This window comes from Oncorhynchus nerka, linkage group LG20 (genome assembly GCF_034236695.1).
Source record: "Oncorhynchus nerka isolate Pitt River linkage group LG20, Oner_Uvic_2.0, whole genome shotgun sequence".
Lineage (NCBI taxonomy): Eukaryota > Metazoa > Chordata > Actinopteri > Salmoniformes > Salmonidae > Oncorhynchus > Oncorhynchus nerka.
The window spans coordinates 9,270,760-9,283,958 of NC_088415.1; the positions used below are offsets into that span (position 1 = coordinate 9,270,760).

Consider the following 13,199-nt stretch of genomic DNA (forward strand, 5'->3'; position numbering starts at 1 on the left):
AATGTCAACATGCCTTGTATACTATTGCTCAGGTTAGTTATCATTGTTTTAGTTCACAATGGAGCCCCTAGTCCTATTCCTCACACCCCTGATACCTCCTTTGTCCCACCTCCCACATATGCGGTGACCTCACCCATTACAACCAGCATGTCCAGAGATAAAACCTCTCTCATCATCACCCAGTGCCTGGGCTTACCTCCGCCGTACCCGCACCCCACCATACCCCTGTCTGTGCATTATGCCCTGAATATATTCTACCATGCCCAGAAACCTGCTCCTCTTATCCTCTGCCCCCAACGCTCTAGGCGACCAGTTTTGATAGCCTTTAGCCGCACCCTCATACTACTCCTTCTCTGTTCCGCGGGTGATGTGGAGGTAAACCCGGGCCCTGCATGTCCCCAGGCACCCTCATTTGTTGACTTCTGTGATCGAAAAGCCTTGGTTTCATGCATGTCAACATTAGAAGCCTCCTCCCTAAGTTTGTTTTACTCACTGCTTCAGCACACTCTGCTAACCCTGATGTCCTTGCCGTGTCTGAATCCTGGCTCAGGAAGGCCACCAAAAATTCAGAGATTTCCATACCCAACTATAACATCTTCCGTCAAGATAGAACTGCCAAAGGGGGAGGAGTCGCAGTCTACTGCAGAGATAGCCTGCAAAGTAATGTCATACTTTCCAGGTCCATACCCAAACAGTTCGAGCTACTAATTCTGAAAATTACTCTCTCCAGAAATAAGTCTCTCACTGTTGCCGCCTGCTACCGACCCCCTCAGCTCCCAGCTGTGCCCTGGACACCATTTGTGAATTGATTGCCCCCCATCTAGCTTCTGAGTTTGTTCTGTTAGGTGACCTAAACTGGGATATGCTTAACACCCCGGCAGTCCTACAATCTAAGCTAGATGCCCTCAATCTCACACAAATCATCAAGGAACCCACCAGGTACAACCCTAACTCTGTAAGCAAGGGCACCCTCATAGACGTCATCCTGACCAACTGGCCCTCCAAATACACCTCCGCTGTCTTCAACCAGGATCTCAGCGACCACTGCCTCATTGCCTGTATCCGCTACGGTGCCGCAGTCAAACGACCACCCCTCATCACTGTCAAGCGCTCCCTAAAACACTTCTGTGAGCAGGCCTTTCTAATCGACCTGGCCCGGGTATCCTGGAAGGACATTGACCTCATCCCGTCAGTTGAGGATGCCTGGTCATTCTTTAAGAGTAACTTCCTCACCATATTAGATAAGCATGCTCCGTTCAAAAAATGCAGAAGTAAGAACAGATACAGCCCTTGGTTCACTCCAGACCTGACTGCCCTCGACCAGCACAAAAACATCCTGTGGCGGACTGCAATAGCATCGAACAGTCCCCACGATATGCAACTATTCAGGGAAGTCAGGAACCAATACACGCAGTCAGTCAGGAAAGCTAAGGCCAGCTTCTTCAGGCAGAAGTTTGCATCCTGTAGCTCCAACTCCAAAAAGTTCTGGGACACTGTGAAGTCCATGGAGAACAAGAGCACCTCCTCCCAGCTGCCCACTGCACTGAGGCTAGGGAACACGGTCACCACCGACAAATCCATGATTATCGAAAACTTCAACAAGCATTTCTCAACGGCTGGCCATGCCTTCCGCCTGGCTACTCCTACCTCGGCCAACAGCTCCGGCCCCCCCGCAGCTCCTCGCCCAAGCCTCTCCAGGTTCTCCTTTACCAAAATCCAGATAGCAGATGTTCTGAAAGAGCTGCAAAACCTGGACCCGTATAAATCAGCTGGGCTTGACAATCTGGACCCTCTATTTCTGAAACTATCCGCCGCCATTGTCGCAACCCCTATTACCAGCCTGTTCAACCTCTCTTTCATATCGTCTGAGATCCCCAAGGATTGAAAGCTGCCGCAGTCATCCCCCTCTTCAAAGGGGAGACACCCTGGACCCAAACTGTTACAGACCTATATCCATTCTGCCCTGCCTATCTAAGGTCTTCGAAAGCCAAGTCAACAAACAGGTCACTGACCATCTCGAATCCCACCGTACCTTCTCCGCTATGCAATCTGGTTTCCGAGCCGGTCACGGGTGCACCTCAGCCACACTCAAGGTACTAAACGACATCATAACCGCCATCGATAAAAGACAGTACTGTGCAGCCGTCTTCATCGACCTTGCCAAGGCTTTCGACTCTGTCAATCACCATATTCTTATCGGCAGACTCAGTAGCCTCGGTTTTTCGGATGACTGCCTTGCCTGGTTCACCAATTACTTTGCAGACAGAGTTCAGTGTGTCAAATCGGATGGCATGTTGTCCGGTCCTCTGGCAGTCTCTATGGGGGTGCCACAGGGTTCAATTCTCGGGCCGACTCTTTTCTCTGTGTATATCAATGATGTTTCTCTTGCTGCGGGCGATTCCCTGATCCACCTCTACGCAGACGACACCATTCTATACACTTTGCCCGTCATTGGACACTGTGCTATCTAACCTCCAATCGAGCTTCAATGCCATACAACACTCCTTCCGTGGCCTCCAACTGCTCTTAAACGCTAGTAAAACCAAATGCATGCTTTTCAACCGATCGCTGCCTGCACCCGCTTGCCCGACTAGCATCACCACACTGGATGGTTCCGACCTTGAATATGTGGACACCTATAAGTACCTAGGTGTCTGGCTAGACTGCAAACTCTCCTTCCAGACCCATATCAAACATTTCCAATCGAAAATCAAATCAAGAGTCGGCTTTCTATTCCGCAACAAAGCCTCCTTCACTCACGCTGCCAAGCTTACCCTAGTAAAACTGACTATCCTACCGATCCTCGACTTCGGCGATGTCATCTACAAAATGGCTTCCAACACTCTTCTCAGCAAACTGGATGCAGTTTATCACAGTGCCATCCGTTTTGTCACTAAAGCACCTTATACTACCCACCACTGCGACTTGTATGCTCTAGTCGGCTGGCCCTCGCTACATATTCGTCGCCAGACCCACTGGCTCCAGGTCATCTACAAGGCCATGCTAGGCAAAGCTCCGCCTTATCTCAGCTCACTGGTCACGATGGCAACACCCATCCGTAGCACGCGCTCCAGCAGGTGTATCTCATTGAGCATCCCCAAAGCCAACACCTCATTCGGCCGCCTTTCGTTCCAGTACTCTGCTGCCTGTGACTGGAGCAATTGCAAAAATCGCTGAAGTTGGAGACTTTTATCTCCCTCACCAACTTCAAACATCAGCTATCTGAGCAGCTAACCGATCGCTGCAGCTGTACATAATCTATTGGTAAATAGCCCACCTATTTTCACCTACCTCATCCCCACAGTTTTTATTTATTTACTTTTCTGCTCTTTTGCACACAAATATCTCTACCTGTACATGATCATCTGATCATTTATCACTCCAGTGTTAATCTGCAATATTGTAATTATTCGCCTACCTCCTCATGCCTTTTGCACACATTGTATATAGACTCCCCTTTTTTTTCTCTACTGTGTTATTGACTTGTTAATTGTTTACTCCATGTGTAACTCTGTGTTGTCTGTTCACTCTGCTATGCTTTATCTTGGCCAGGTCGCAGTTGCAAATGAGAACCTGTTCTCAACTAGCCTACCTGGTTAAATAAAGGTGAAATAAAAAATTAAAAAATATTTAAAAAAACTAAACCCTAACCTCAACCATAATCTTAACCTTAACCCTAACCTCAACCCTAACCATAATCCTAACCTTAACCCTAACCTCAACCATAATCCTAACCCTAACCTCAACCATAACCCTAGCGTCATGTCCACATCCCGGTTCAATCCTAACCTTAACCTCAACCATAACCCTAACCTCAACCATAACCCTAGCTTCATGTCCACATCCCGGTTCAACCTTAACCTCAACCATAACCCTAACCTCAACCATAATCCTAACCTTAACCCTAACCTCAACCCTAACCTCAACCATAATCCTAACCTTAACCCTAACCTCAACCATAACCCTAACCTTAACCCTAGCTTCATGTCAACATTCCAGCTCCAGCCTAATCCTAAAGATAAATATAAAGCTTGCATTCAACAGATTGATGTGCTATATTAATCAAGATTATACTTTTTTTTTTAAATCATAGTTTTTCTATTCTGTAAATATATTTTATCTAGCAGCCTGCACCACATTCACTTTGGTGCACATTTACAGTTGGGCTTGTTCAATTACTATATTGTATGTTTAGGCCCATGATTTATTTTATTTTATCAATCAATAGCCAATCAAAATGATAATCAGATCTACGTTGCTTTTTCTTACGTATGACGTAAGCGCGTCGACTGGTTGAACGTTTACATCTCAAATCAAAAGGTGTTTGTCATTGCTCCGAATACAGCAGGCAACCCATTAATAAACCAACAATGCAGTTTTAAGAAAATATAGTTAAGAAAAATATTTAATGAATTAATTTAAGTAAAAAAGTAACACAATAAAAATAACGAGGATATCGGTACAGGTTAGTTGAGGTAATTTGTACGTCGGTAGGGGTAAAGTGACTGCATAGATAACAAACAGCGAGTAGCAGCAGTGTACAAAAATAAAAATGTTTTTAACTGAAAGGGGGGGTTCAATGCAAATAGTCTGGGTAGCCATTTGATTGTTCAGCAGTTTTATGGCTTGGGGGTAGAAGCTGTAACGTTAGCGCCTAGCTAGCACTAGCTGTGAACTATCTGAGCGCTACCGAACAAAAGCCTTAAAACAAGCTGATTTGTAGCAGCCATCGATATTTTTAACACGGAAAATTTTGAATATCAAGTTCTAGGTAATTATATTTTCCAATTTACGTTATGTTGGCGTGTGTCTGTCGACCTTGCCTAACGTTAGTCCCGAATCGTTGTTCTGCCTGCGTGGAAGACTCAGATTACGATTGGCTTTTTTTCTTCTTCAGATTTCCAATGTGTCAACCACTTAAAAAACATTTAGATGCTAACTAAACGACTTAATTGACGTGATCTGACACGTTTGCATATTTGTTGTGGATATTTTGGACTCAAAATCGGGTTAACTTGCGCACAAATAGTAACCGCAACGTGTCTCGCGAAGGTCATCGGATGCATGTGGGGTAACGTTATTGTCATTTTGACATTTCTTGCTAAATGATATGCTGTTTTTAGCATGGTGTGGTTGTTTTTCAAGGTTTGTGTTAGAAAACGCAGCGTTCTTTTACAGGAAATAGTGTACTTTTCTCTTAACACAAGGCAAAGGTCCAAGTCCCACAGCGCCATCTTTTGGTCGTGTATTTGTAATCGCTGTTGAAAAATAAATTCATAATGTTATTCAGAAATATTCACTACCATCGAGGATTTTCTCAAATCATTTATTGTGCATAAATTAGTCATTTGGCAATCAAACACAAAGAATGTTTTAGGCATCAAAGGAACCAAGCATCATTAAAGTGGCCAGGCTCCTTTGTTTTCTATTGCTTTATGACACAGCAGGCCAACTCAACATTTGGCTTGTCATCTCCCCATTGGCATTGTTCACAGGGGCAGGCCACAGGAACAGCACTCCCACCTAATGTGCTGAGTAAGTCTTTTCATAGAACACTTTCAGTATGTCATTCGAAGGCAAAAAAATGGGGATTGTTTACTCTGAAATGTACAAAATGTGAAGTGGAGGATGATGTTTTGTTAAAGTGGTGGCAATGCAACAAACTCTTTCAATTCAATTGCACACAACCTGTTTCTGTTCTTCAGATAAAGGCTCAGAAGTTTCCCCTTCTCTCTCGCCAGTCAAGATGGGAGGAGCTGTGAGCGCTGGCGAGGATAATGACGAGTTGATTGACAACCTGAAGGAGGCACACTACATCCATTCAGACCTGGTGGAGCGGGCCTTCAGGGCCATCGACCGGGCCGACTACTACCTGGAGGAGTACCGTGACAGCGCCTACAAGGACCTGGCCTGGAGGCACGGCAACATCCACCTATCAGCCCCCTGTATCTACTCTGAGGTGATGGAGGCCCTGGACCTGCACCCTGGCCTGTCCTTCCTCAACCTGGGCAGTGGGACGGGGTACCTCAGCACTATGGTGGGACTCATACTGGGTGAGTTGTTGTAACTGGTTTAGCCAGCAGCATACCACCCTGCATCCCACTGCTGGCTTGGTTCTGAAGATAAGCAGGGTTGGTCCTGGTCGGTCCCTAGATGAGAGACCCAGATGCTGCTGGAAGTAGTGTTGGAGGGCCAGTAGGAGGCACTCTTTCCTCGAGTCAATTTTTTAAAATCCCAATACTCCAGGGCAGTGATTGGGGACATTGCCCTCTGTAGGGTGCTGTCTTTCTGATGGGACGTTAAATGTGTGTCCTGACTCTCTGGTCACTAAAGATCCCATGGCACTCATCGTAAGCGTAGGGGTGTTAACTCCGGTGTCCTGGCTAAATTCCCAAGCTGTCCCTCATACCGTCACCTAATCATCCCCAGTTTACAATTCATCTCATTTATCCCCCCTCCTCTCCCCTGTAACTATTCCCCAGGTTGTTGCTGTAAATGAGAATGTGTTCTCAAATAAACACTCTGGGCCTGGGTGAGTTACTGTAGCAAACAGTGCAACCACTCTGGGCCTGGGTGAGTTACTGTAGCAGACAGTACAGCCACTCTGGGCCTGGGTGAGTTACTGTAGCAGATAGTACAGCCACTCTGGGCCTGGGTGAGTTACTGTAGCAGACAGTACAGCCACTCTGGGCCTGGGTGAGTTACTGTAGCAGACAGTACAGCCACTCTGGGCCTGGGTGAGTTACTGTAGCAGACAGTGCAGCCACTCTGGGCCTGGGTGAGTTACTGTAGCAGACAGTACAGCCACTCTGGGCCTGGGTGAGTTACTGTAGCAGACAGTACAGCCACTCTGGGCCTGGGTGAGTTACTGTAGCAAACAGTACAGCCACTCTGGGCCTGGGTGAGTTACTGTAGCAGACAGTACAACCACTCTGGGCCTGGGTGAGTTACTGTAGCAGACAGTACAACCACTCTGGGCCTGGGTGAGTTACTGTAGCAGACAGTACAACCACTCTGGGCCTGGGTGAGTTACTGTAGCAGACAGTACAGCCACTCTGGGCCTGGGTGAGTTACTGTAGCAGACAGTACAGCCACTCTGGGCCTGGGTGAGTTACTGTAGCAGACAGTACAACCACTCTGGGCCTGGGTGAGTTACTGTAGCAGACAGTACAACCACTCTGGGCCTGGGTGAGTTACTGTAGCAGACAGTACAACCACTCTGGGCCTGGGTGAGTTACTGTAGCAGACAGTACAACCACTCTGGGCCTGGGTGAGTTACTGTAGCAGACAGTACAGCCACTCTGGGCCTGGGTGAGTTACTGTAGCAGACAGTACAACCACTCTGGGCCTGGGTGAGTTACTGTAGCAAACAGTACAACCACTCCGGGCCTGGGTGAGTTACTGTAGCAAACAGTACAGCCACTCTGGGCCTGGGTGAGTTACTGTAGCAAACAGTACAGCCACTCTGGGCCTGGGTGAGTTACTGTAGCAGACAGTACAACCACTCTGGGCCTGGGTGAGTTACTGTAGCAGACAGTACAGCCACTCTGGGCCTGGGTGAGTTACTGTAGCAGACAGTACAACCACTCTGGGCCTGGGTGAGTTACTGTAGCAGACAGTACAACCACTCTGGGCCTGGGTGAGTTACTGTAGCAGACAGTACAGCCACTCTGGGCCTTGTTGGAGTTGGAAAGGGGGAAATCAGCAGGCCAACTGATTGGAAAAGTTGATTGAAATGCATTGTGGATGTTTGTTATTTTTCTGTTGTAATCCTGGTTCCAGGTCCATTTGGTGTGAACCATGGGGTGGAGTTATATGCTGATGTGATTGAGTATGCCTATCAGAAGCTAGACTACTTCATCAAAACCAGCGAAAGCTTTGACAAGTGAGACTCTTTACCTCTGATTGCCTTTCCAGTCTACATCAGCCTTGAAGTTCTCTCTTGTCAGTAGACATCGTGGCTAGTTGAATATCAGGTGGGAGTGTGTAGCCTGTAAAATCGATTGTTTTTGTCTTTTTGTTTATACTGTATTTGTGTTTTTTTAGGTTTGAGTTCTGCGAACCTTCGTTTGTGGCGGGGAACTGCCTGGAGATCCCCCCTGAGAGCAGGCAGTATGACAGGGTGTACTGTGGGGCGGGAGTGCAGAGAGACCATGAAGAATACATGAAGAACCTGCTGAAGGTGGGGGGTATTCTGGTACTGCCTCTGGAGGAGAAGGTGTGTATACTCACACTAACTAGGTTTCCATCCAACCTTTTTATGTGAGTAAAGTACTTGTCGAATATAAAATGTCAATTTGTCGGTAAACTCAGCAAAATGTCGACAAAATAAAATACGCTAGAGGTGGTGTGATCTTTTCGTCTGTAAAATGTATTATGCGATAAATGGTGGTGGTGAAAGTGCCTAATATTGATATGATAACCATCGAATTTAAGTACATTTGGAGTCACACAATGATACGCTGTGTGGTCCTCCCACTACGATGCGGTTTATTAGGCTACAGATGAAATAAGTGATGATGAACTTCACAGCGTGGTCAAAGTGCACGGTGATGAGCTTAAAGATAATGTGAAGGAAACACATTGTAATTTTTTTTATTCGTGGGCATTGAACGGCAAAAGTTTTTTATTTTTATGTGCAATACGTCATCATTGGATGGAAACACCCCTCTGATGAGAAAATGTGCATATTTTAGAATATAATGCATGAAAATCTGTAGCCAATAGGATGGAGACCTAGCTACTGAAATACATGTAATTATGTCCCTTACACAAATAGGATGTGCTCTAATGCAGGGCTTCCCAAACTCGGTCCTGCCACCCCCCTCCACCTAGCATTACACAGCTGGTTCAAATAACCATCTCATCATCCGGCTTTGATCATTTGTATCAAATGTGTAGTGTTAGGGCAAAAAACAAAACATGCACCCGGATGTACCCTCTTCTTGTACTCTTCCTAGCTGACCAAGATCAGGCGTACAGGCCAGAGCAGCTGGGAGACCAAAAAGATCATTGCTGTGTCCTTCGCTCCACTGGCACTGCCCCAACATAACACCAATGGCGAACCCAAGACAGTCCCACTACGTGAGTACCTTGTCAGTTTGGGATTTTCTAACATAAAAGTCAGAAGAGATGAGTGAAAAAACCCCCCAGACGTTTTGATCACCATCCAAAGCATACTAACGTTCTCTTCATTCTCTCTCCTTTCTGATCTCTGGTGACCCACGGAGCAGCCACGTTTGAGGTGCGGACGCTGCAAGAGCTGGCTCGTATAGCCATCCGCCACACCCTGAGAGTGACCACGGACAACGGGGGGGGTCAGCCACGGGGTCAGGGCTCTTTTGGAGGAGGCAGGGGCCTGGGGGTCAGTGGGCTCCACAAGTTCGGCCCACGTTTTAAACGCCGGCGAGTTCACCACCGCCGCCACTGCACCTCTGTAGTACTGGCACACAAGCGTGTGGTGAGCAATGCTGACCCCACCCCTGCTCCCCTGGACAACAACAACAATAACCACGGGGGGCAGGAGGACGGGCAGCGAAGGGAGGAGGAGGAGGAAGCAGAAAAGGAGACAGGGGAGCAACTCCCAGCAGAGCCACCTATAAACATCCTGAGAGAAAGGATTCTCGTTTTGCCCCTCCCGGAGCCTCTGAAGATGTACCTGCTGTACTGCCGGGAGAAATGACTTCTCCACAGATACAGCACCCAGCAGAAACCAACAACCCTTGACTGGGTCTCTGTTTCTGACTGGGTCTCTGTTTCTGACTGGGTCTCTGTTTCTGACTGGGTCTCTGTTTCTGACTGGGTCTCTGTTTCTGACTGGGTCTCTGTTTCTGACTGGGTCTCTGTTACTGACTGGGTCTCTGTTACTGACTGGGTCTCTGTTACTGACTGGGTCTCTGTTACTGACTGGGTCTCTGTTACTGACTGGGTCTCTGTTACTGACTGGGTCTCTGTTACTGACTGGGTCTCTGTTACTGACTGGGTCTCTGTTTCTGACTGGGTCTCTGTTTCTGACTGGGTCTCTGTTTCTGACTGGGTCTCTGTTTCTGACTGGGTCTCTGTTTCTGACTGGGTCTCTGTTTCTGACTGGGTCTCTGTTTCTGACTGGGTCTCTGTTTCTGACTGGGTCTCTGTTTCTGACTGGGTCTCTGTTTCTGACTGGGTCTCTGTTTCTGACTGGGTCTCTGTTTCTGACTGGGTCTCTGTTACTGACTGGGTCTCTGTTACTGACTGGGTCTCTGTTACTGACTGGGTCTCTGTTACTGACTGGGTCTCTGTTACTGACTGGGTCTCTGTTTCTGACCCCTGACTGGATCTCCGTTTCTGACTGGGTCTCCGTTTCTGACTGGGTCTCCGTTTCTGACTGGGTCTCCGTTTCTGACTGGGTCTCCGTTTCTGACTGGGTCTCCGTTTCTGACTGGGTCTCCGTTACTGACTGGGTCTCCGTTACTGACTGGGTCTCTGTTTCTGACCCCTGACTGGGTCTCTGTTTCTGACCCCTGACTGGGTCTCTGTTACTGACTGGGTCTCTGTTTCTGACTGGATCTCTGTTTCTGACTGGGTCTCTGTTTCTGACTGGGTCTCTGTTTCTGACTGGGTCTCTGTTTCTGACTGGGTCTCTGTTTCTGACCCCTGACTGGATCTCTGTTACTGACTGGATCTCTGTTACTGACTGGATCTCTGTTACTGACTGGGTCTCTGTTACTGACTGGGTCTCTGTTACTGACTGGGTCTCTGTTTCTGACCCCTGACTGGATCTCTGTTACTGACTGGGTCTCTGTTACTGACTGGGTCTCTGACTGGGTCTCTGTTACTGACTGGGTCTCTGTTACTGACTGGGTCTCTGTTACTGACTGGGTCTCTGTTTCTGACCCCTGACTGGATCTCTGTTTCTGACTGGGTCTCTGTTACTGACTGGGTCTCTGTTACTGACTGGGTCTCTGTTACTGACTGAGTCTCTGTTACTGACCCCTGACTGGATCTCTGTTACTGACTGGGTCTCTGTTACTTACTCAATTCCTTTCCTGTCACTGTAAGGAGGAGACATATTTGACCAGTATGGGAAGGGTTTCACCTTGGATAGAAAGGTGTCTCTAGGCTCTCTGGTACTCAGTAACTTAGCTTTCTCAATGGTGTAGATGTTTAGACAGCCAAGCAGATCAATTATGTGAATGGATTTTTTTTTGTTGCAGTAGTTGGGAAGGGAGGATCTTTGTGATTGAACTTTTTCACTCAACCCAACAGAAGTTGTTTCCCTCTTAAGCTGTGTGTGAGAATGGGATCCATATATTCTGTGCTGAGTGAGCCCTAGACCTATGGAGGTGTCTGTTATCTGGTTGGAAGACCAAACTCTACTTATTGGACATCACCTGCAGCCACATGTCCCAGAGCACGTTGGTCCACATCTACTGTACTATGAGAGACTGGAAGAACCATCTGAGATTGCTATCGAGCCTTGTGCTTCATAAATGGAAGGAGAAGATGGGATAGTGTCAGAGTGGAGGAGAAAGTTTGTCCTTTCAGTAGTGTCCAGAAGCCAGAGAGATGTTTGACCTCTGAAGAGAGGTGATGTAGAGGTTGTCTGTTGATGAGCTGGTGTGGAGCTGGTAGAGGTTGTCTGTTGATGAGGTGGTGTGGAGCTGGTGGAGGTTGTCTGTTGATGAGGTGGTGTGGAGCTGGTAGAGGTTGTCTGTTGATGAGGTGGTGTGGAGCTGGTGGAGGTTGTCTGTTGATGAGGTGGTGTGGAGCTGGTAGAGGTTGTCTGTTGATGAGGTGGTGTGGAGCTGGTAGAGGTTGTCTGTTGATGAGGTGGTGTGGAGCTGGTAGAGGTTGTCTGTTGATGAGGTGGTGTGGAGCTGGTAGAGGTTGTCTGTTGATGAGGTGGTGTGGAGCTGGTAGAGGTTCTTTTGATGAGATGAGATGTGTTGTGACACTGATGACCCATGATGCCTGTGGTTTAGAGACACTTATTATTGTTTGACTCTATTTTGTTAGCAGACTGGCAGTGGATATTAGGTGTTGTTATGAGTTAACTTTCTTGAGAATAAATGCAGGAGACACTATGATGCCATGATCATGTCCAGCAGACGTTTGTTTGAACATGACAGACTAGGGTTGACCATGCTTCTTCTATTGTTATGATGGATTCTGCTCAAATTCTCTTATATTTGTAAATGTTTACTTTTCCCTCTAAAATGGTTCAGTTCCATTTTTAATTCAGTCAATTCTGGAAAATAATTTACATTTGATTCATAGGTAGATAAAAAAAAAAAAAGATTTTTTTTTCACGGGTTGAATTTCATTACCTTCTGAATTAATTTAAGATCAAATTAATGCCAAACCTGACATGTACATTTATCCAAAGCTGGTCTTTTGGTTTACTCTGTAATCAATAGTGAAAGAAAGTTAGTTTACAGAGGATCATGTTTTTTTTCTTCTACATAAACTATATATACAAAAGTATGTGGACAACCCTTCAAATTTGTGGATTCAGCTATTTCAGCCACACCTGTTGCTGACAGGTGTATAAAGTCAAGCACAAGGCCATGCAATCTCCATAGACAAACAGTCAGTAGAATGGCCTTACTGAAGTGCTGACATTTGTGCCACCGTCATAGGATGCCACCTTTCCAACAAGTCAGTTCGTCAAATTTCTGCCCTGCTAGAGATGCCCTGGTGAACTGTAAGTGCTGTTATTGTGAAGTGGAAATGTCTGGAGCAACAACGGCTCAGCCGCGTAGTGGTAGGCCACATAAACTCACAGAACGGGACTGATGAGTGCTGAAGCGTGTAAAAGTTGTCTGTTCCTGGGTGTAACACTCACTACCAAGTTCCAAACTGCCTCTGGAAGGAACGTCAGCACAAGAACTGTTCATCGGGGGCTTCATGAAGTGGGTTTCCATGGCTATGCAGCCGCACACAAGCCTAAGATCACCATGCACAATGTCAAGCATTGGCTGGAGTGGTGTAAAGCTCGCCACCATTGGACTCTGGAGCAGTGGAAACGTGTTCTCTGGAGGGATGAATCACCCTTCACCATCTGGCAGTCCGGTGGACAAATCTGGGTTTGGAGCTAGGCCCCTTAGTTCTAGTGAAGGGAAATCTTAACGCTACAGCATACATATTATGTAGCATAGCATGATATTCTAGATGATTTTGTGGCAGCAGTTTGGGGAAGGCCCTTTCCTGTTACATGACAA

General features: G+C 46.9%; 1 protein-coding gene across 8 annotated transcripts; it reads left to right on the plus strand.

Annotated features, from left to right (window-relative positions):
- The first annotated feature begins 4,304 nt into the window (after positions 1–4,304).
- LOC115120689 (protein-L-isoaspartate O-methyltransferase domain-containing protein 2-like) lies at positions 4,305–10,015 on the plus strand. Of its 8 annotated transcripts, none has more exons than XM_029649650.2 (7): positions 4,305–4,771; positions 5,496–5,535; positions 5,742–6,053; positions 7,783–7,885; positions 8,047–8,218; positions 8,961–9,084; positions 9,234–10,012. In XM_029649650.2, the coding sequence occupies exons 3-7, from the start codon at positions 5,747–5,749 to the stop codon at positions 9,680–9,682; spliced, it is 1,155 nt and encodes a 384-aa protein (XP_029505510.1). In that variant the 5' UTR covers positions 4,305–4,771; positions 5,496–5,535; positions 5,742–5,746; the 3' UTR covers positions 9,683–10,012. The 8 variants fall into 8 exon arrangements, with proteins under 8 accessions (XP_029505510.1, XP_064861267.1, XP_029505507.1 ...); XM_065005195.1 differs by having other exon boundaries at positions 4,305–4,465; XM_029649647.2 differs by having other exon boundaries at positions 5,706–6,053; positions 9,234–10,010.
- The last annotated feature ends 3,184 nt before the right edge of the window (positions 10,016–13,199 follow it).

Bases quoted from the DNA above. Each gene is read 5' to 3' on its own strand.
- LOC115120689 (XM_029649645.2), top strand. From the start codon at position 5,436: ATGACACAGCAGGCCAACTCAACATTTGGCTTGTCATCTCCCCATTGG. The intron at 6,054-7,782 runs GTGAGTTGTTGT...TCCTGGTTCCAG, and splicing joins TATGGTGGGACTCATACTGG to GTCCATTTGGTGTGAACCAT. The intron at 8,219-8,960 runs GTGTGTATACTC...TACTCTTCCTAG, and splicing joins TACTGCCTCTGGAGGAGAAG to CTGACCAAGATCAGGCGTAC.